Below are 22,874 nucleotides of genomic sequence, written 5' to 3' on the forward strand. Positions count from 1 at the left end.
TTGGAAGTATTGATTCTAAGCCAGAAAGCAGAGTTAAGAGCACTCAAGATTTCAGAAGGAATACAATTAAAACCCTCAGTAGTACAATGATTTTGACTACAAATAAACTTTTATAGCTCAAACAAAAAGCCATAATCACAAAGAACTACAACCATAGAATAAAATTGAAAAGAAACTCCACCATGCAGAAGAGAACAGCAATAAAGAAGCTTGCTTGAATATGAAATCAGGTCAAGAGCAAAGAGAAATATCTATAGAGTTTATAACCACAAGCCAGCTTTCATGTAATGAGTCATCTGAAGTATGTGAGTCCTCCATGAGTGTAGTGGGTCATCAGTGCATCACGCGTCCTTAGAAAGATACGTAGAACATCTTGGATCCACCATCCTTAAGACTTGTTCTCTCATATTCTGTCATCTGAAGATAACTGCCATAATTCCACATATCACTGCCTTATACAAGACAGAAAGAGGCACATATATACTTGTATGTGTATCTATGTGTGTATGCATGCATACACACACACACACACACACACACACAAATGTAAGCAGTAAACCCTTTCCTAGAAGCCCTCAAGAAGATTTTCCCTTAGCTAAATATAAATTATATGCCCTCAGTTATACAAGTTACAGTCAAAGGAGAATAGAATCACTATGATTGTCTACTACTCAAAATTCATCCTTTGTGCTATGACCCTCCTCTTATGATGCATTGTTCCACAATACCTGAAAAAAATAGAGTTCTTTCAGCAAATGCTTCTTAAAATGTGATCTGTTGAAAACAATCATCAGCATCATATGGAAAATTGTTAGAAAAGCAAATTCTCAAAGCACAACCTGTACTTACACCATCAGAAACTCTAAAGACGGGACTCTGCAAATTTAGTTCTAATTAGATTTCTAAGTGATACTTATGCATGCTAAAATGTGGGAACCACTATTTTACTATGTCAAAGCAAATAGTGAGCTTTATTTAGGCAAACAATAATTTAGACGGTACCTGGATGTTTTCTAATTAAACATGTTATCTTTCTTCAGAGACTATAATAAAATGAAAATGAAGACAGTTAAAACAAAATAAAGAACCCAAAAGCAGTAAATGCCACAAAGACTATGAAAAGATGAGAATTTACTGTAATGAGTGAGATTGCAACAAATTTGAGAAAATGGGAGGAAGAGGCAAAAGTGGAAACTGATTATGCAAGACTCAGAAAATCATAACCTAAAGTGTGTAAAAAGGAACATAAGATTCAGGAGATCCACTTTAACACCACAGAAATCCAAAGAGGTTGAGGACTTAGTGATGTCAAATAAAAAAACAAATTTATGAATTAGAAAGTAAATAGAGGATGCTTGAAGGTCTAGTCACAAGCCAATTCACCCAGCCTAACTTCCTACCTCCACGAAGACAATGTGGTACCACCCTAAGCAAAGGATAGGAGAATTCTTCTGTGTAAAATTGACAGAAAAGTTTTGGGTCAAAAATACACTATTCATCAGGGAAGGAGAGGTTGAAAAATATAGAAAATGAAAGCTACTGGAATTTTACAGCCTCCTGCCCTTCTGCAGCAGCAGTTCATCAGTAAACCCAACGCAAATGCTTACCCTGTGGCAGGCACCACCCTAAACCTTCTATGTATTTTAACTTCCTGAAGCTTCAAAAAATGTTATGAGGTAGATACTATTACTACCCTCACTGATAGATTTCGTAAAGAGGCACGGAGGCTGTCAGGTAACTTTCATGAGGTCACAGGGATGGTAAATTGAAGAGAAAGAGATCAAACCTAGGTGGTTTTGTTTTCCTTCTACCTTTTTCCATCATGTTTTCTCAATTTATTTTCCACCTTCCTGTTCTCTCCTCTCACTTCTCTTAGTAAATCTTCAAACATGGGTTTAAGATAATGGGAATAAAACTAGGGAGTGAAAAGGACAAGATTTCACTTCTTTTCTGCATTTGCAGCTTTATTGTTTGAAAAATCACATTACTTTTGCAAGTAACAAATGTTAAAGGAAATTTTTATTACTTTAGTTCAATAAATATTTATTTATTACATGTCTCTGTGCCAGCTGCAGGGCTGGAAAATTAAACATTCTAAGCAAATCTGGTTGGTTTGATTTCCAAAACATATTTAAAATATCATTTGATATAGTCTCGGTTATTTGTTTTTGTTTTTGTAGCCTGAGCTTTTGGTGTGATAGTCAAGAAATCTTTGCCAAGGTAAATGTCAAGGAGCTTTTCTCTTATATTTTCTTCCATGAGTTTAATGGTTTGAGGTCTTACATGTAGGTCTTTTATCCGTTTTGTTTTTGATTTGTTTGTGTGGTGTAAGAAAACAGTCCAATTTCATTGTTTTGTATGTGAAAATCCAGTCTTCCCAGCACCATTTATTCAAGAGACTATCCTTTCCTCATCGTGTTCTCTTGGGGCCCTTGTGAAAAATTTGTTGACCGTGTATGTTTGGATTTATTTCTGAGCTATTTTGTTCCATTGGTTTACCTGTCTGTTTTAATGTTAGTGCCATTCTGTTTTATATAAATTTGTAATATAATTTTTAATTAGGAAGTGTTATTTCTCTGACTTCAATTTTTTTTTTCTCAGAATTGCTTTGGCTATTTGAGGTCCTTTGTGGTTTCATACAAATCTGCATTGAATCTATATATTACTTTGGGTAGCATGAAAATTTTAACAATATTATTTCTACATCAAACCAAAAATTTCTGCACAGCAAAGGAAACAATCAACAAAATGAAATGGCAACCTATAGTTTGGAAAAAAGTATATCTGCATACCATGTTATCAGAGAAGGGTTTAGTTTCCGAGATTTATAAAGAACTTATACAACTCCATAGCAAGAAGACATAGCCCAATTTAAAAATGGGAAATGGACCTGAATAGACACTTCTTCAAAAATGACATAAAAATAGCCAACAGGTATATGAAAATGTGCCCAACATCACTATTCATCAGAAAAATGCAAATCAAAATCACTATGAGATACTATGTCATACCTATTAGGATTGTTATTATCAAAAAGACAGGAGATAACAAGTGTCGTCAAGGGTGTAGAGAAAAGAGAATCCTTGTACACTGTTGGTGGGAATGTAGGCTGGTACAGCCATTATGGAAAACAGTATGGAGGTTCATACAGAAATTAAAAATAGAACTACCATATGACCCAGAAATCCCTCTTCTGGGTATATACCAAAAGAAAATGAAATCACCATCTCCTGAAGATAGCTGCACTCCCATGTTCATTGTAGCATTATTCAGAATAGTCCAGATAATAGAAATAATCTAGGTGTCCACCAATGGACAAATGTATAAAGAAAGATACATATATTCCATCGTGTGTGTATACACACACACAGACACACACACGATGGAATATTACTCAGCTTTATAAAAGAAGGAAATTCTGCCAGGTGCTATCACATGGATGTACCCGGAAGGCATTATGCTAAATGAAATAAACTAGACACAGAAAGAAAAATTTTGCACAATCTCATTTACATGAAATTAAGAAAAGGTCAAATATATACAGCAGTGGTTTATAGCAGGGGTCCGCAAGCCCCAGGCCACAGACCTGCACATGTGAGGGATCTAGGTGCATATTCCTTATGAGAATCTAATGCCTGGTTATCTTAGGTGGAGCTCAGACAGTGATGCTAGTACTGGGCAGCAGCTGCAAATACAGATTAACATTAGCAGAGAGTTTTGACTGCACAGAGACCATAATAAATACATTGATTGCAGACTCATATCAAAACCCTATCAGTGAGGGGCAAGTGACAAGTGACAATTAAGCTGTGTCTGGAGGCAGGCTTTATAGTGGAAAATTGATGTACTTCAATTGTACAGCTGCATCTGGTGGCAGGCTTTCAGTCAGAATCCAACACTTATTTTAGTCTGTGCATGGCTTACCCATTATTTTACCACTTCCATCCGCACCTCTTTCCCACACTGTGCACTTGTCTTAGTCACAGTTTTGCTAAGCCCACAAGCTAAGCCTAGCCTAGCCAAAGTGAGTGAAAAACAAACATTACTGGATAGCTTCTTTGAAAATGGGGAAAAACCCAATGATGAGACAACAGAAGACTCTAAAACTGCTAACAAAAAGAAAGCCACATTTAAAGGAAAATGCCAAGAGTCCTACTTAAATTACAGGTTCACTGCCACAGGTGGTTCACATTCTCCAACCCTGCTTTGTATAATATGTGATGATCGACTATCCAATGAAGCCTCGAAACCTGCAAAACTGCTTTGCCACATGGAGACCAAGCACCCTGCGTTAAAAGACAAGCCTTTGGAGTTTTTGTTTTGTTTTGTTAAAAAAAAAAAAAAAAAAAAAAACAGAAACCATGAAAACATGAACACAAAGAACACATAGAAGCAATTATTGAAGGCCACCATGTCATCAAATGTGTCTGCACTGACAGCATCATTATATATTACAATGTAACAATAATAGAAATAAAGTGCACAATACATACAATATGCTTGAATCATCCTGAAACCGTCTGCCACCCGACCCTGGTCCATGGAAAATTCCTCTTCCGTGAAACTGATCCCTGGTGCCAAAAAGGTTGGGGACCACCGGTTTATCCAGGGTCATCCAGGTTGGAGTAGGGTCAGGAGATATGGGGAAATTTAGGTCAAAGAATTCAAAGTTACAAACATGTAGGATGAACAAATGGGAAGACCTAATGTACAACATGAGGGCTACAGTTAATGATCGTGGTATTCAGGATTTATGCTAAATGAGTAAATTAGAGCTGCTCTTGCCCCAAGGGGGGAAATGTGTAATTATAGGAGTTAATGGATATGTCATACACATAACTTAAATACAGACAATAAAAACTATTTTAGTTTAAAAGGGAACAATATTTATTAAAAATTAAGGTGAGCTCTTAAAAACATTTAAATAACTGCCTAAAAAAACAAAATAAAAAATAATATCACATAATTTAATAGAAGGAAAGAAAGAGCAAGACAGCAAGAAAGAAAAGGCACCATAAAAAAAAAACAATTTTGACCACTCCTCATTTGTAGTCTAAGCTGCCTCTGCTTCCTCGCCTTGAAAAGCCACGGGCTTCCGAGGGATGGAGGTCAAAGTCAGAGTAAAGAAAGTTCCCGGGGGAGGCCACTCCCCAGCTGATGACTTTCCAGTTCCAGTTAGTGACAGAGTCCCAGCTCCTCTCCTTAACCACCGGTCAAAAGTCTCTGGAGTCTCTCCAATGAGCAAGAAAGCAAGTCGGGGGTAGGGGAGGGGCCTCACACCTGGTGGTGGGTGCAGTCGCTCCTCCAGCTTCTTCATCCTGCAATAGTCCCGCGGGTCCCCCGGCGCCAACGCGGGAACCAGGAAAAGGAAACCGCGTTGTGTACGTAAGATCCAGGAAACGAAACCAGTAGCCGCGGGTGTTGGCGCAAGGGTTACTCGCAGACCCTGCTCCGGCTGATTTCCGAGAAGGTTGCGCAGCAGCCGTGCCTTGCAGTCTAGAGGCGCAGGAGAGGAAGCCACCGCCTGACCCCGGCTCTCTAGACCTCGGCTCTCTCGGGAGCGGAAACAGCGGCAGCCACAGGTGCGCGAGCGGCTTTCTCTGCCGCCTCCCCAGGGCTCGGGCGCGAGAACTGCGCGGAGCCTGCGCTGGGGCCAGGGCCGGGGTCAGGTGTGGGGGCCAACTTACGGGGAACGGGCGCGAGGGCCAGCCGGTTGTGTTTGCTGCTCTGGGGGTGGAGGATGTGGGGTGAAGGCTGGGGCCAGAAATGCAAGAGGCCTCTGAAAGGGACCCTGTAAGTGGAGCAGATGCACGGCAAGGGGCCCCAGGCGGCCCAGCGGCACCCGGACTCACCCCAGAATCATTCGAATGAAAAGGGGTGTCCTGCCTGAAAACGCCTCGCGGGGCTCGGCTTCCCCTTAGCTACACTGCTCTACAGGCAGAGAGCGGCGCTGAATCCTGGGCAGAGACTGGGCTCGGGAGCATGTGCCAGCATAGTGGGGCTATTAGAAGGGACGGTTAATACAGCCTGCAAGCTGGCATTTATCAGTAAGTATTCACTGAAGTCCGCCTGGAGCCTACATCTATGCTGAACCCTCTACAATACCAGCTTGGAAAAGATAGCGGCGGTATCTGGCACGGTTCCTAAGACCATTAGCTCCAGTCAGGCTCCCCGACTTTAAATTTGGCCTCTACTGCTTCACATCTGTGGATTGTCAGCCAATTTCTTAATATATATTCTTTCCATTGCCTCATCTCTGAAATTGTGTAACTATTAAAAGAGCTGCAGAGTATTATATGTATTAATGTAAAGTTCTTAGAGCAGTGCCTGGCACTACAGAAAGTACTCAGTGAAAGTTAGCTTTTATTATTTTAAATATTTGACAAAGTTCCTGCTTCTCCAAGCTGATACTCCGGTTCCCATGTGGTTTCATTCATGCACTGTTATTCCTGGAAGTCTTGGCATGGCCACTTCCCAGTTCCAGGAACAGGCAGTCTTTGTTTTTTTTCTGGCTTATCACATTGAGATACATGGTTACTACAAGTGACACTTAAACGTGTCAGGCAGTTTGGGGCCTCCTTTCTTGAACTTTTCCTAAGAGCAAACTTTTCCCTTAATGCCACCCTGTTTACAACCATAGTAGGGCTTTGACCAACGAGAAAATGCAGGGAAATGAAAAAGACATATAAAGGGAAATGAATGGATTTCTGCAGTTGGATAGCAAAGTGGCATGTGAAATAGCTGGTTTATAGATCAAACTGCCTTTAGATCTGTAAAGGAGCCTAGAGTACAGGTGGACAGACATCAAATGTGTGTGAGCAGACGCTTATGTACCTCTCCGTCTTCATCTCTAAGAATGTCTCCCTCTTCTGCTCTGTAACCTCACTGGTCTTCCTTTCCTTGAATGAGGCATGTTCCTCCAGCTCAGGAATTCTATCTATGAAGTTGCCTGTCTCTATAATGCCCTCCAACACCCCACCCACCATACCTCCGTAGACTAGTTGATTTGAGATTTCCTTCAGCTCCCAGTCTGACTTTTCTTAAACCCCCTACCACTGTTTAAGTTAGTGTCCCATAACCCTTTCTTGTAGCAACATTTATTTATAGCACTTAGAGTGTTTATAATAATCTATTTCATTCTTAATTGTCTGTCTCCCTAGCGTCTAGGTATTGTGCCCTAGTGCCTGGTATAGTGCTTTGCATGCTCTATGCCTTCAATTAATTCCTTAAAAACCACACCAGCTTTATATTTAGTGAATATTTATATAGGAAGTATTTTTATATGTATCTATGTGTATCTGTGTATATACACACTCTATAGCACTACCCTGAATAGTGCTAAATTAAAAAGCCAAAACACTTTTTAGTTAATCAGAACTAACAGTTGCACTCTTCAGTTTTCCATATGTTCTTTTAATAAGTCATTAGAAAAAAATGATGTCTCCATATGTTGTCTGCTGCTGTAACAGAATACCTGAGACTTGGTAATTTATAAAGGACAGAAATTTATTTCTTACAGTTCTGGAGGCTAGGAAGTCCAACATAATCATGTGTTGCTTAAAGACAGAAATACATTCTGAGAAATGCATCATGAGGCAATTTGGTGGTTGTGAGAACATCGTAGAATTTACTTACACAATCCTGGATGGTATAGCCAGCCTTCTATTTAGGCTGGGGTAGTGGCGTGGGGGGTGTTGAGGAGAGTCAGATTGAGAGCTGAAGTCTCAAATCAATTAGTCTATAGACGTGTGTGTGTGTGTGTGTGTGTGTGTGTGTGTGGAGTGGTGGAGGGCATTATAGACAGAGGGAACTTCACAGGTAGAAGTCCTGGGCTGGGGGGAACTTGGCTCATTCAAGCAAAGGAATGACCAGTGAGATGGCAGATAGCCTACTAGACCTAGACTGTGTGGAATAAGGTATTGCTCCTAGGCTAGAAACCTGTATCGCATGTTACTGTGCTGAATACGGTAGGCAAGTATAATACAATGTCAAGTATTTATGTATCTAAACATAGAAAGGGTACAGTAAAAATAATCTTACGGGACCATCATCATATATGTGATCTGTTGTTGTGGTGCATGACTGTATGGAGGCACCAGCATCTAGTGAGGGCCTTCTTACTGCATCATCCCATGGTGGAAAGTGGAAGGGCAAGACAGCAAGAGAGAGTGGAACTTGACAAGACTACTCTGGCAATAATTAACCCACTCCCAAGATAACAACATTAATCTATTCATGAAGGTAGAGTGCTTATGAACTAATCATCTTTTATTAGGCCCCACCTCCCAACACAGTTGCATTGGAAATTAAGTTTCCAACACATGAACTTAGCACCTGACCTAGTTGAAGCTAAGTGGTACAAGAGTAAATTGAAATTCAAGCCTTTTCTGTCTTACATAAAAAAGATACCTTAAAAGAGTCTTTTAACAAATTTCACTGAAGGGTGTCAGTCTTCCTTTTTTCAGTGAATTAGAGACATCGGTGCAAAGAATATGAATTATTGATCATCTTAATTCAGCTAGTTAGTGAGCTGTATCACATTTATTAAAGTCACTTTTATTTCTATGGGTTTAGTTTCACCATTTATTAGGAGGAAAGGAAACAACTCAAATTTGTGAGGGAGCTGTGGGTTGTCAGGAAAGGCTTTTCAGAGCAGTAAAGCAATCAAATGACAGTAACTGATTCAATATTTGTTTCCTTTGTCTCTTTTTTTTACTTTTTAGTTTTGTAGAACACTTGATCACTGGCATCTCACTTGGTCCTAGTTGATGTATCATCTACATTTTTATTCAAGGTGTACTATAAAATGCTATAAAAGGCTATCCTAAACTGGTTTTAAGCATATTTATTTTGTTTGTTAAGCATAAAATACGCAAGAGGATTTTTATGGAGTGACTCCTTGTTACAAGGTACTTTGCATTTATAATCAGCCTCAGTCACCTCAGTTTCATTCCATAGCTTACAGGTATGATGTGCTGTATACTGAAAAGCCTCACCAGCTGCTTGCCCCACCCATTTGCTTAAATGCATCAGTTTTTTCTAAGCTTAACATTTACCAAAACCCGAGTTCAAAAGATGAATATTTTTCCTTCTTAGATGTTAACTAAACATTTTTAAATGTACAAAGTTTGCATACAAACATAACCCAAATGACATGAAAGTTATTTGATTCATGACTTACCTGTGTAATCTCCTGGCCTACTTGAAATTCCTCCCTTCCCTCTAGTCTAGTATCTATATTCTCAGTTATCGGGAGGAAGTTAGGGACCTAGAATTCTTGTGATTGTTTTCAGAGCAGTAGCATTTTGCTAAAATAATTCAAAACATATATCCCTATCTTGGGACTTGAAGAGAATGTGAAATGCTTTATCCTCTGTTTTGAGGGAAGGAGGTTGTTCTTAGCCAATTAACAAGTAAATTTAAATAAATAATCCAGATTTGGTGTGGGTAAACAAATTTTAGTTTTAGGAACTGTCAAAATTAAGTATGCTTCCCCTTTGGGTTCCAGGTTTTACGTTAATACTTTTTGAAAGCAGTAAGATAAAAATTTCAGGACCTCAAGAGATGGGTCAAAAGAGTTTCACTATAATATGAATTGTGAAGCCAGAACTGGAAATCCCCTGTGCTGTTTCTTCCTCTTCATGGTGGTAGAGGTTACAGTTGTCAAATAGTCCAGAGAAACAATGAGAACTTAGGATTTCTGATAGAAAAGTTTTAACAGAGGTGTACTTGTATGCAAATAATGTGTGATGCCTCAGTTTCCTCCAAAGTCTTAGTTAACAGAGTTAGAAAAAAATCAGATTATATTTGAAGTTCTGTGTTCATTGTGGAGTAATTATTATTCCAATGGTACAATATACAACATAACTTTAATGCACTTTTTGGTATAGCATAAAGATTTTCTCTTTCTCTGAAGTATTTCTGAAATTAAAAACAAAATAAGTGTGGTAGAAGCCGTTATTTATGAATTATCATGCTAAATTAATTAACTCATTAATTAATTTATTCAGGGCACACCCAGTTATTCCCCAAACTGAGTGACATGTATCTTGTAATAGACACATTAACCTTGAGAAAACCCAAAAGATCATTATAACAGCAAACAAGAATGTAGGCATCCACATAGTGGATGACTTTAATGACCTGGCACACAGTGCTTTATCTACTTGGCACATGTATAGGTACAATGAACACTTAACATTTTGCACCAGAGCTTATTATATACCTTTTTCAATGCTTTAGGTATTACGTAAATGCTAAAATTCTAAAACCTATAGTAAAGCAAAGACCCAGGTTTTATTCTACAGTAGTTTTGCCAGTAGGTCTCATCCTTACTAACTTACCTTTTAAGATGAAGAACAATGTAACCAAGTGGGAAGAAAAAGAGCCAATATGAAGAAATTGTCATTGTTTTGAAATCTGCTTCTTTTCCTTTCCTGTATTTCTGTGCAAGAAGAGAATCATCTCTGACTTTATGAAAGGCAAATACCATGTGTTGGTATTTTATTACATAATTATTATATTATATGACAATATAATAATTGGTTGGTACTCATTTGGCAAGGACTTGAAATTCCCTGCTTAAGATCCTCCACCTATTTTTTACAGCTGGGCTCCCCAACCCCTGGATCACCAACCAGTACCAGTCCGTGGCCTGTTAGGAATTGGGCTTGCACAGCAGGAGGTGAGCAGCTGGTGAGTGAGCAAAGTTTCGTCTGTATTGACAGCTGCTCCCCATCGCTCGCATACATTACCGCCTGAGCTCCACCTCCTGTCAGATCCGCAGCAGCATTAGATTCTCATAGGAGCAAGAACCCTATCGTGAACTGCTTGTGTGAGGGATCTAGCTTATGCTCTCCTTTTGAGAATCTAATGCCTGATGATTGGTCACTGTCTCCCATCACCCCCACATGGGATTGTCTAGTTGCAGGAAAACAAGCCCAAGGCTCTTGCTGATTCTACCTTATAATGAATTGTATAATTCTTTTGTTATATATTGCAATATAATAATAATAGAAATGAAGTGCACAATAAATGTAATGCGCTTGAATCATCCCCAAACCATCCCCAACTCTACCGGTCCACGTCTTCCACAAAACTGGTCCCTGGTGCCAAAAATGGTTGGGGACCACTGTTTACCAGAATACATAGCGTGGGTTTATAAATTCCCTATCTTTGCAGCACATCCATTATTTCTGGCTTGCATAGGACTTGAAAGCCTAAAACAAACTAAATGCTAAGAAAAATTATTTTTAAAATTATGACAAAATTTTTTTATTTCAGATATATAGATCTGCAGTCCAGAACTATGAATTTTTTTCAGTTGAGTAGTCTGTTTGCCAATAAATAAATAAATAAATAAATAAATAAATAAATAAAAACTTGCCTATGTTTCTTCTCGTACATTTTATTTAGGATTTGCCCTTAGACATTATTTAGTGCTTTTCTGACATTGTAGGGAAAGTGAGAATAACTGAAACACTAGTTTCTTAAAATTTCTGTTAAAATTGGTTAAAGGCCATAGAACCTTTTTTTTTTTTTTTTTTTTAAGTTAAGCATGTTATTGAGAGAGGTATCCTATAAGAAGTAAGGGGCAGGTAAAGATTTTAGAGATGTGTAGTCCAGTATATTAATTAGAGGGGACTACCTATTTCTAATCCGGAATTATTCATCTTTTCTGATATATCTGTTAAAGTACTCTTAGCATATTTTAAGAAAATTGGCATTTTAAAGTATAGTCTTTGATGGTAGAAATGTGAAGTTGACAAAAATCATGTCCTTTTATATGTATGAATTTAGTCTTCTTTATACAGTTCTTCCTGTGATGGAATCTAAAACACAAATGTCTTCAAAACTTTTAGTCTACTTTGGTTACATGTGTTTATTAGCTTATTGTTCACCTTATAGATTAATGGCAAAAAAAAGTATAAATTTTAATATTTCTACCTTTCTGGCTTGATGAGGTCTACAGCATTAATTTCTGACTGGTTAATGCAAACTGGGATTCCTGTTGTCCTAAGAAAATCTGGGAAGTTAAATCAGTAATACAAACACATCTTTTGATTTATTTCAGGACCACATAAACCCATTCTGAATTATTCAACCATTGCTCAACATCTTGAGCATGTGTAATTAAGAGGTGACTATAATTGGAATGTTCTTAAGACTTTAAGTTGATTATAAAATTTTATGCTTAATGTTGGCAATAATAAAAACAAAACAAAAACTTTTATTTTAAAACACAATCTTGCTCTGTCACCCGGGCTGGAACGCAGGGAAGTCATCATACTTCATTACAGCCTGAATATCCCAGGCTCAAGCAGTCCTCCCACCTCAACCTCTTGAGTAGTTGGGACTAGAGGCACATGCCACCATGCTTGGCTAATTTTTTTTTAGTAGAGACAATGTCTCTCCATGTTGCCCAGGCTGGTCTTAAACTTCTGGACTCAAGTGATCCTCCTGCCTCAGCTTCCCAAAATACTGGCATTATAGGCAAGAGCCACCACACCTGGCCAAAAAATAATTCTGAAACAGCAAGGAGGAAGGCGGTTTCTTCTCAGGAATTCTAGATTTTAGTTGAGCATGTAAAGGGATCGGTTGACTTACTAACCACTTAGGATTGCACAGTAAGAGAATTTAGTTAAAGGGTAGCCAGCACAGGAGTGGGCCTGGGAAGAGGAAGGGCAGTTTGTGTTAATGTGCATGGGTCCGAGACAAAAATGTTGGGTAACAGAGTTTTGCCGAATGCATTGTTGCTAAAAGGGATGAAGGGCATCAGGAGCTACAGGAGATGGAAAAAGTAGTGACTGGATAGTACTGGGAAAAACTAGAATCGGATCAAGGCACTGGAAGGCAAAATACTGGGTAGAATGTTTGCTGCTATTTCAGTTTCTGTATAAATACCGAGTACAACGTTTCACTTGGGTGGTCAAGGTGCTATGGCTGTGACGATTCCTGAGAGTGAGTTTTCTAGTAAAAAAAAAATCTCCGAATGCACAGAATAGTCTCAGGCCTTCTCAAATTTGCAAAGAACAGGTCCACAAGACCTAAATTGCAGTAGTGTAACCTGATAATTAACATTTTTTTCCCTGCTAGAACATTCCTGGGGCCCAAGTCCAGAGACTGGGAACTGAACCACGCATTTCCTTTAGATTGTACAAGTTGTGAAGGTTGATGTTACTAGCTTGGTTACTATTTGGAGTCTTAGCTCATAGTGTGTCTTTATGGCTTTCTGCCTCACTGGACCCTCTTCCCAAAAGGCTTTAGAATGTGTTCACCATCATGAGCTGACCAACAATTTCTAAATTCCTGCTCAGAAACACAGCAAGGGGAATGCAGTCAAGCACAAAGGGCTTAAATGACCAGGTAAGGCTGGGCTGGATGAATAAAGAGGAATGTCCTATGAGTGTGACTGTGTAGTTTTACAGTATCCTGTTTCAACGGTTAACATTTGACTTGTGGCCTTGTAGACAGTGTATTAATATCAGGTCTTCTTTTTCAGAACTGTTTTAATCATGGACAAACAAAGTAAGTTATTTTAAATCTTTACTTTCCTCCCTATAATGTTAATCTGTTGGTAACTTGTTATTTGTCATAATGTTTTATTCAGCGTCTGAAAGTGTATAATTTGCTTTCTGTTGTTTATGCTCCAGAATACAATGTCTAGTTCAGTATTTTGACTATAGAGAAGATGTACAACAATACCACTGCCACCAGGTTCTTCATTAAAAATAAGAAAACCTTTTGGAAAGCTAAGAAATGCTAGATTTATTGGGAAATATGTTCTGTAACATATATTCAAACCAGAGCAATATTCTCTTTTCTCTATGTATTTTCTATGTATAAAGATTATTCAGTCATACTAATGAACAGATAATAAGATTTCAGTTCATTGTAATAAACTCCTCAGATACACACTTCGACATATATTTCATCACAGACACATGTTTGTATGTTTAAATAAATACCAGTCATTATGTTCTGGCTTTTTTTCTCAAGAAAATTCTAAGTAAGATGGATATTTATCAAGCAAGTAATAAAAACTTTGTCTTATTAAGATATTAAGGTTCTGAAGAGGGACACTACTACAGAGGGAAAATTATGTTCAAAATTCCCACTACATAGGGAAAATTAAATTCAAAAATTAAATCCTGTTTTTCTAAAATGCTTTTCTTTATTCTCTCTTTCATCTTTGTTGAGGTAACAAAAAAATATTTATCTATTGCTACAGTGTCAGCCTTATTAAATATATGAAATAATCTCTAGGACTAGACTCCTCGCTTTTCCCATGTGAAGTTTTATGGTTTTCTTTTTACTTACAAAACTCAAAGCTTTTTAAATGTAAATTTATATAGAATTACACTGTTTTATTTGCCACAAGCTTTAAGTTGATTCCACTGAATTTGCAAAAATTTATCTTGTCATGGTCATAATCAACTTTTAACTTTTCAGTTTTGTATATATAATTGTATGTATATATGAATGCATTTACCTAAATAGAAATAAAATGTGTGTATGTGTGTGAATGTGTATATATGTATATATACATACATGTAGACATAAAAATAAAATATCTTTAAGACAATGCAGTAGACTTATATTATTTATAAGCCATTTTAAGTTGCATTTCAAAAATGCAAAAATCAAACCATAATTAGCATGCTCTTTGTTCTACTTGAACACCTGCCCATTCACTCATTCTCCTTGTATGAATTCTCCCTGGAATGCCTGAAATCAGAATCATTGCTTTGGTAGCAAAAGCCCAGAGATTGTGAGCTCATGATTTCTTGAGTCTGTCTGCTCCTGGATATGTGTATGTGTGTGTGTGTTCTATGTTCTAGTATTCAAACAATGCTGCTTATTAAGAGGTATCACAATGTGACATACCTGTCAAGGGTAGATTTTTACTTCACACTTGCAGAGTATTTTCTTGAAATCTATTCCGAGTCTGATGCTGTTGTTTCCAACTTAAGTTTGGAGTAGGGGCTGCAGGCAGGGCCTTATTAGCTAGAGAACTAGGGAGTTAGGTCAGTCACTTAATACTGAGAAATAGAAGAAAATGGATGGGAAAGAATGATGGGGAGTTTCAGAGATTTGTAATGACTCAGAAATCACAGGGTATGTTGCAGTGTTTGTCCAGGGAAAAGCCTTCATGTGTTTTTTGTTGTTTTGTGTTTGTTTGTTTGTTTGTTTATTTATTTGAGACAGAGTCTCGCTCTGTCGCCCAGGCTGGAGTGCAGTGGCACCATCTCGGCTCACTGCAAGCTCCGCCTCCCGGGTTTAAGTGATTCTTCTGCCTCAGCCTCCTGAGTTGCTGGGACTACACGGGTATGCCACCATGCCTGGCAAATGTTTGCATTTTTAGTAGAAATGGGGTTTCATTATGTTGGCCAAGCTAGTCTTGAACGAGAAGGAGAGCGGTTTTTTTGGCCTGATTTTACACAATCACCATGCACTGCATTCTGCTGAAGTCATGATGAAGCCATTTATCAAGGAGAAAGGCCGGGGCAGGGGGTGAGGAGAACAATACAATCTTCCTGATAAAACCACATGATTAGCAAGTTGAGTGGTCTTTGAAAGTTCATAATAGAAACACATACAAAAAAAAGGTTACAGTGAAAGTTTGACCTATATGTTCTTCCATATTGATACCATGCCTCCATGATTCTAAAAAAAAGATTTTGAATTTACAGTTAGTAATTCATAAGGAAACAGATAAGGAGATAAGTGTAGTGTCTACTACACCTTAAGTTGTATGAAAACAGAGCCATGGTAGCCACAGAGCCTAATTCAGTGGTGACACAGGACATGCTCAGTAAATATTTAGAGACTGGCTGTGGTAGGTAACTGAATGACTAGATGGATATGAATATTAATATTTAGGAGGCTGAACCATTTGTGCATATATTAAGGTTACTCAAGCCTTCTTAGCAAATAACAAAGTTTAATATGCTAGTGTGTTATAATTAAACATTATGGCTTTTGTGGGTCAAAAACAGTCATATTTGGGGAATTTCATATGGTTCAGCTTTATTGGTGTAGTTCCAGAGTAAGCATAAAATATATAAATACTGAAGTATATTCATTATTTTAAATATTTAAAATAATAATTCTTATAGCAGTGACGATAAGTATCTTTAAAATCGTCCATAATTCTACCATCCTCACATCCCATTAATTTCATTTATCTCTTTCTTCGTAGTCTGTATGTAATTTTAAAGCTATCTTTATTTTATTGTTAACAAAACATGGAACTGATCATTCATCAGGGATGTTTCAAAAACTGGTGATTCAGCCCCAGTAACTTAGCTGTCTCATTTTATCTAAAGGAAAATTTGTTTGAAACAAATTTGCTAATCGCAAATTAGCTCTGATAATAGGCATAGCTTATGTTAAGTGAAAATTTTACTTCCCCTATTTCAATATAGCATAAGACCACACAAGTGACAATTATCTAAGTACAATATATTATTTCTTTCTAATATATATTTTATTTAGTCAGACATCTATTTACCTCTCCTTGAATTGCAGACACACAGATGAATGCTTCTCACCCGGAAACAAACTTGCCCGTTGGGTATCCTCCTCAGTATCCACCAACAGCATTCCAAGGTAAAGTAGTTGATTAAAGAAGAAAAATGAAAGTTAATCAGTCTCTCTCTCTTGAGAGAGAGAGAGAATTGTGCATTTGTTTTTATTTTAGTTGTTCTTTTTTTAAAACTATATTAATGAAATTTTGGCAGCCTAGTTGTTCTTGATTATTTTTATTTGGCTATACGTTTTCCATAGAAGTAATTTTTATTTATAGAGGACAGTAAAGGTATAAAGAAAGCTAGTAAAAACAGCATTAGGTTTAAATTTAGCAAATGAAATACAAGACTGCACATCCCAAAACACAAATGTTAAGTAAAATATTTTATTGATCCTCCATCTGTTCTGAAAATTATGATCATTTAATCACATTTAGGAAATTTATTTCTGATAAATTGAGTCATGTAGTAGCTTGGCATGTGTTCAGTGAGAGTCACATCAAAATGGTAAGACGGCTTAAAACTGGAAGTAATAGAAACTCAGTTACCTGGGAATAATTCTCATTTTAATTTTATAATATGTATGAAAGCTTTATTTTTGTATATATACTGATTCAGCCCTGTATTTCTAAGAAAAATAATTGAGTCATTTGACTACGTATGCAATTGAGTACATTTTTTCTTTTCAACCAATGCCTGAAAGAATTCAGAGATTTTCATTTAGGCAAATGCAGTTATCCAAACTACTAGAACTTTAAAAATAGCAAAGGCCATAGCATGTCCAGATTTACAAGCAGGCAGGCTACCCAGATCTTGAAAGAGCATCCTGGGGATTTAGGATCAAAGGGAATGTGGGTTGGATAGAAGGATGTACCCATTGTATGCTCTTCCCTGAGTAAACAAATGTGCTTAGGAGCTGAATGTCATGTTTAATTGCCTAGTAAGAAACCTCCCTGCAGTCCCGGATCTCATCCAGATGTTTGCAACTAAAAGAATATGAGCTAGATAAGCTCAAAGACTCTCAGGTGGTGGCTCATGGCAACCATGCCTGCACTGAAGTATCATCACCCAGAACCACTTCAAAATAGTAGTGCCAGGGCACTATTCCAGAAAAATTAAATCATAGCTTCTGGTGGTGGGACTTAAGGAATAGTAATCTTTTAACACCCGAAGTCATTCTAATGTGAAGCCAGGGTTGAGAACCTCTGCTCTAAATTCTTACAGGGTTGCTGTTTGGAAAATCATTAGTAAGTCTATGACTAATAGTCATCCAAGGCACTTAAGAGAATTATGTAATCCACCCTATCACTAAATTAAAAGTGGATATACATAAATAATACAGTTCAGATATAATCAGACTTGAGAGTTTGCTGATATATATATATCACTCTACAGCTTTATTTTGTTTCTCAAGTCCATGATTACATATAGCACAAGCCTTAAGATAACAATGATGCTAACAGTAAGGATAATTTAAAATTGAGAGCTTACCATGCTTTAGTCATTGTTTTAAATGTGGAATTAATGTGGATTAACACATTTAATTCTCAGAATACTCTTATGAGGTAAATACTGTTAGTTATCCCCATTGTGTATGTGGGAAAGCTGAGGCATAAGGAGTTTGGATCAGGCTTCAGGTTCTGCCTGCTTTTAAAAAAAAAAAAAAATTGTATAGGTAAATGTGCTGGTAAACTAGGTTCTGCCTTCTGTACTAATATTTATGTGGTAGTCTTAAACAAGTTGCAGTACCTCGAAGCCTCAGTGTTCCTATCTATAAATGAGGGTGATATTTTCAATGTAGGTTGCTTTGTAGAGTAAATGAGAGTATATGTAAAACACTGAGCACAATGCTTGCAAATAAGAAATGACAAGTATTTGCTAACATATTTAAAATATTTTAAATCAATTAGTCTTTACATAAATGATACTAGTATTCAAATTTCAGGTAATTCTTTATGCTTAATTCATTCATTTGATGAGTAATCAATCATATTTTCAGAGTCTGGGGGAAATTATGATGATGTTAAAAATGTGAGAAATTAAATCACATCTCCACATACCCACTGGTCTGCCTATGGTCTGGGTTCTGTGCTGACGCCAGTGATCTTTAAAAATGTAAATCTGCTCATATTACAGAGAGTGTATAACCCCTATTTTATTAGTGTCCTATTACTTTCAGGATAAAGGCTAACACTAAACACAGGATGGCCTTTTGCATGCTCTCTCTTTAACCTCCTCTTGAGCCTGGCTTGCTGCTATTCAGCTAGACTGGCTATTTTTCAGATTTTTAAAGGCCTATGTTAGTTATTGTCCCAGGACTTTGCTCTGAAATGTTCTTTCTATGACTCTGGCCTCCTGAACTCCTGTGCATCATTCAGATCTCAGCGTAAAGGTGACCCCTCAGGGCAGCTGTTCCTACTCCTTCCCTTTTTCTCTTCCCATCTCAATAGCGACCTTTGGCATCTCTAGTCATAAAACCGTGGTCTCTTACTTGAAAGCATTTATCTCTTATTCTAATTAATCAATTAATTACTCTGGTATTGTAGCTCCCTAGAATAAGTGGGGATTTAAAGTTGTCTCTCTCATTAAACAATGATGGACAGGGATTGCATCTGTGTCTTCCATTGTAAATTCTAATACTTTTCTACTCCTGAAAATTTTGTAAGATATAAATAAGACCATGGAACTCATTCTTCTGCTCAGAATCCTCCAGTACTTGCCAATCATAATTGGAACCAAATCCAGACTCCTTACTAAGGCCTCCTTTGATGAACAGCTTCCTATTGCTTTGCTAACAGCGTGTCAGATTCATTACAAAGTCAGAGGTATTCTATTTGCCTTTCTTTCCTCCTGAAGCATTTCTCACTAGGTTGTCATATAAAGCTTTCCTCATCTTTTAGACCTTGATGGAAATTATATTTACCTAAAGTGACTGCCTCATGCCCTGCCCTCCCTGACATACATTCTCTCCATCACATCCATATGAATTTTTTTTGTTCTAAATGTGTTTTCTCTCTCTCAGAAGTTGACTGTAAGCTCTCTGATAGCAGGATGCCTCCTTGAGATTTGTGTCCTCATATTCTACAACACAGCCAGTCACATTATGGATCATTTGTAAATATTCATTCATCATAAAGGAATAAATTATAAAAACTATATTTATGATGCATTATTGTGAGGTTTAATCTGTTTTTCTAAGCCTTATTTTTTAAAGGCAAATGAATTTTGTCATAAATGTTCCATTTAAAAGAATGTATACATTTCCTATTCTAAGTATTGCATTTTGCATAGGCTTTAATGTTAAAATATTGAGAAACACAGTCCTTTGAAATTATATTCCACTGCTATGGAATTTTGTGGACCATACAAACAGGCATATAAATCTTCATTGTAATCACATATTCATAGAGAATATGAAGTACACTTACTCTTATTAAATTTCTGCCTCTACTCTGCCTCTTACAATTTTTTCCCATCCTTGTTTCTCAAATTATATTTTCCAGAGACCAAAGGATGTTAAATTGTGAAATTTAAATTTCTAACCTAAATATTACAATGAAATTTTCTTTTAATGAAGAAGGACTTAGGAAAGCAATACATTATGGATTAAAACATAATGCAAAGGATTAACTCAAACAGGTATCTGGAATGTACTGAAAGAAATGACATGCTTTCACCTTCAACAGTGACACTATAATATTTTGGGCTGGACAATTCTTCATTTTTAGGGAGCTGTTCTGGGTCTTTGAAGATGTGTAGCAGTAGCCCTGGCCACCACCCACCAGATGCAGTATTATCTTCCCCTCCAGTTGTGACCAAAAAGAGTCTGCAAATCTTGTCAAATATCCCTGGCAGAGAGGGGGCAAAACTACCCCCAGTTCTGTACATACATTATAAGTCATTTGCTAGAATTTCAGAATTATCATTTTTCACAAGGTACTTTGGCCCTAGAAATGCTGACTCAAAGCCATTATTTTGGGCCTTCTACCAATGCCATGTCTGTTTCCCTTGAGGCTTGTCAGAATCTTTATGTAGGTGACTGTAGATCATGGTTATTTACTTTCATTTTCTCAGATATTAAAGCATATTTTCCATCTGAGTTTTGAATGGTAAGGGTAAGGCTATTCACTGCCTGCTATCCTCAAAACAGAAGTGGATGTGCAACCACAGATATTTCATTGAAAAATCTCAGAAAGATAAAAGCATATCTTAAACATCACAGATACAGATATCTATGCTGAAATGTCAACTTATAGATAGATGGCGTAACCCTAAAATGGTTGATGATTCCATCTTTGGTGCAGTTATAAATCATTTCACTTGTTTGTATTTCAGGACCTCCAGGATATAATGGCTACCCTGGGCCCCAGGTTGGCTACCCACCCCCACCAGCTGGCCATTCAGGTCCTGGCCCAGCTGGCTTTCCTGTCCCAAATCAGCCAATGTATAATCAGCCAGTATATAATCAGCCAGGTGGAGCTGCAGGGATACCATGGATGCCAGCACCACCGCCTCCATTAAACTGTCCACCTGGATTAGAATATTTAAGTCAGGTAATTTCAAAGACACAAAACACTCATAAAAAACAGAACTGTGCTTCCAGCTTGCTGAACCAGATTAACAAATGAATAATTCACCAAAGTCTGAAATGGCAAAACTATATTTTCTGCTAAGAGACTACTCTCATTCTTTTAGGTCAGGTTCAGTTTTAAAGCAAAACACAAATGCCTTAGAAAATTGTACTTTCTGTGATCTTAAATACAATCTACGATAATGGCCAATAACAAACATTTAATTAACACTGTTTTCCTGTCTTTGTTGTATGCCTGATACATGTATTAACTCATTTAATCCTTATAGAAAGTCTATGATGTATAGGTGCTACAGTTATCTCCGTTTTTCAAAAGAAGAAACTGAGGTCCAGAGAAGTTATATAGCTCCCTCTGGGGTGAGAACCTAAAGAGTTGAGACTGTTTTTTTAATCCCCAAACTTTGGTACTGAGCGAAGTGCTCTTTAATCTCAATACTGAATAATTGCTTTATAATTTGAAATAAAATTTAAATTAAGTTTATTTTTGAGTTTCAATAAGTGGCACCAAACAAGGGGTTAATATTTTATGTGTAATACAACTCACCTTTTTATTGTAACTAAGAAAACTGCATTTTTATGATGCTGCTTTTGTTCTTTGGAAGACCCAATTTTATAAATGCCATTAATAAAGGAGTAAAAAGTCCTGGATTTTGTTGCACTGAATTATAATTAATCTCAGCAATAAGAGGTTTAACATTTATTTGGTGTTAAAAATCAGGTAGATCAAATAGAAACAAGAAACTCCGTGTGTCCAGCCAGTTTTCATTTCATAAATCACTTCTTTCTTGCGCTCTCTTTAGTAACTTAATTTCCCACAATGCACTTAAGTGGCACAATCATAGGAATTTTTGGTCATTATTGTATTATGCAAGAAATACACAGAAATAGATATTTTAAAAATCAGGGTCTCATAAAATACATAAAGGATGTTATCACATATGACAAAGGCTGATATTAAGTATGCTTAATACAAATTTGAAACTTGTAAAAAAACTCTTTGATGGCTAAAGAAGTTATCAATATTTCTTGAGCCTCCTCTAGAAGGAAGACTGTTTTCTACTTTTCAAATTGTTTTTGACACATAATAATTGTGCATATTTATAGAGTACAGTCTGGCATTTTAATGCCCATGTACTATGTGTAATGAAAAATGAGGATAGTTAGCATACCTATCACTTTCAATATTTATCATTTCTTAGTGTCGAAAACATTCCAGATCCTCTCTTCTAGTTATTTGAAAATATACAATAAATTGTTAATTATAGTCAACCTACATAGCTGTGGAACACTAGAATTTATTCCTCCTATCTAAATGTAATTTTGTATTCATTAACCAACTTGTCTTTATACCTCTCCTCTCTACCCTTCGCAGTTTCTAGTAACCAGTATTCTACTATCTACTTTTTTTTGTTGTTTGGATGGAGTCTCGCCCTGTTGCCCAGGCTGGAGTGCAGTGGCTCCATCTCAGCTCACTGCAAGCTCCGCCTCCCAGGTTCAAGCGATTCTCCTGCCTCAGCCTCCCAAGTACCTGGGCTACAAGGGCCCCCCACCACACCCAGCTCGTTTTTGTATTTTTAGTAGAGACAGAGTCTCACCATATTGGTCAGGTTGGTCTCGAACTGCTGACCTTGTGATCCGCCTGCCTTGGCCTCCCAAAATGCTGGGATTACAGGCGTGAACCACCGTGCCCAGCCTCTACTCTCTACTTCTAAGAAATCAATTTTTTTAAGCTTCCACTTATGAGTGAGAACATT

At 37.2% G+C, this 22,874-nt stretch overlaps 1 protein-coding gene across 7 annotated transcripts in view; it reads left to right on the forward strand.

Annotated features, from left to right (window-relative positions):
- The first annotated feature begins 5,188 nt into the window (after positions 1-5,188).
- Positions 5,189-22,874, forward strand: part of PLSCR1 (phospholipid scramblase 1) — a 28,637-nt gene continuing 10,951 nt past the window's right edge. For 2 of the 7 annotated variants that reach the window (XM_025375526.1, XM_025375527.1), the window contains exons 1-4: positions 5,326-5,582; positions 13,502-13,527; positions 16,531-16,611; positions 20,865-21,082. In XM_025375526.1, coding sequence (XP_025231311.1) covers positions 13,515-13,527; positions 16,531-16,611; positions 20,865-21,082 — 312 coding nt within the window. In that variant the 5' untranslated portion in view covers positions 5,326-5,582; positions 13,502-13,514. Of the gene's footprint in view, positions 5,583-13,332; positions 13,366-13,501; positions 13,528-16,530; positions 16,612-20,864; positions 21,083-22,874 lie in introns of those variants that run through there. The other 5 variants (XM_025375528.1, XM_025375529.1, XM_025375532.1 and 2 more) reach the window with 5 other exon arrangements.

This window comes from Theropithecus gelada, chromosome 2, assembly GCF_003255815.1.
Source record: "Theropithecus gelada isolate Dixy chromosome 2, Tgel_1.0, whole genome shotgun sequence".
Classification (NCBI taxonomy): domain Eukaryota; kingdom Metazoa; phylum Chordata; class Mammalia; order Primates; family Cercopithecidae; genus Theropithecus; species Theropithecus gelada.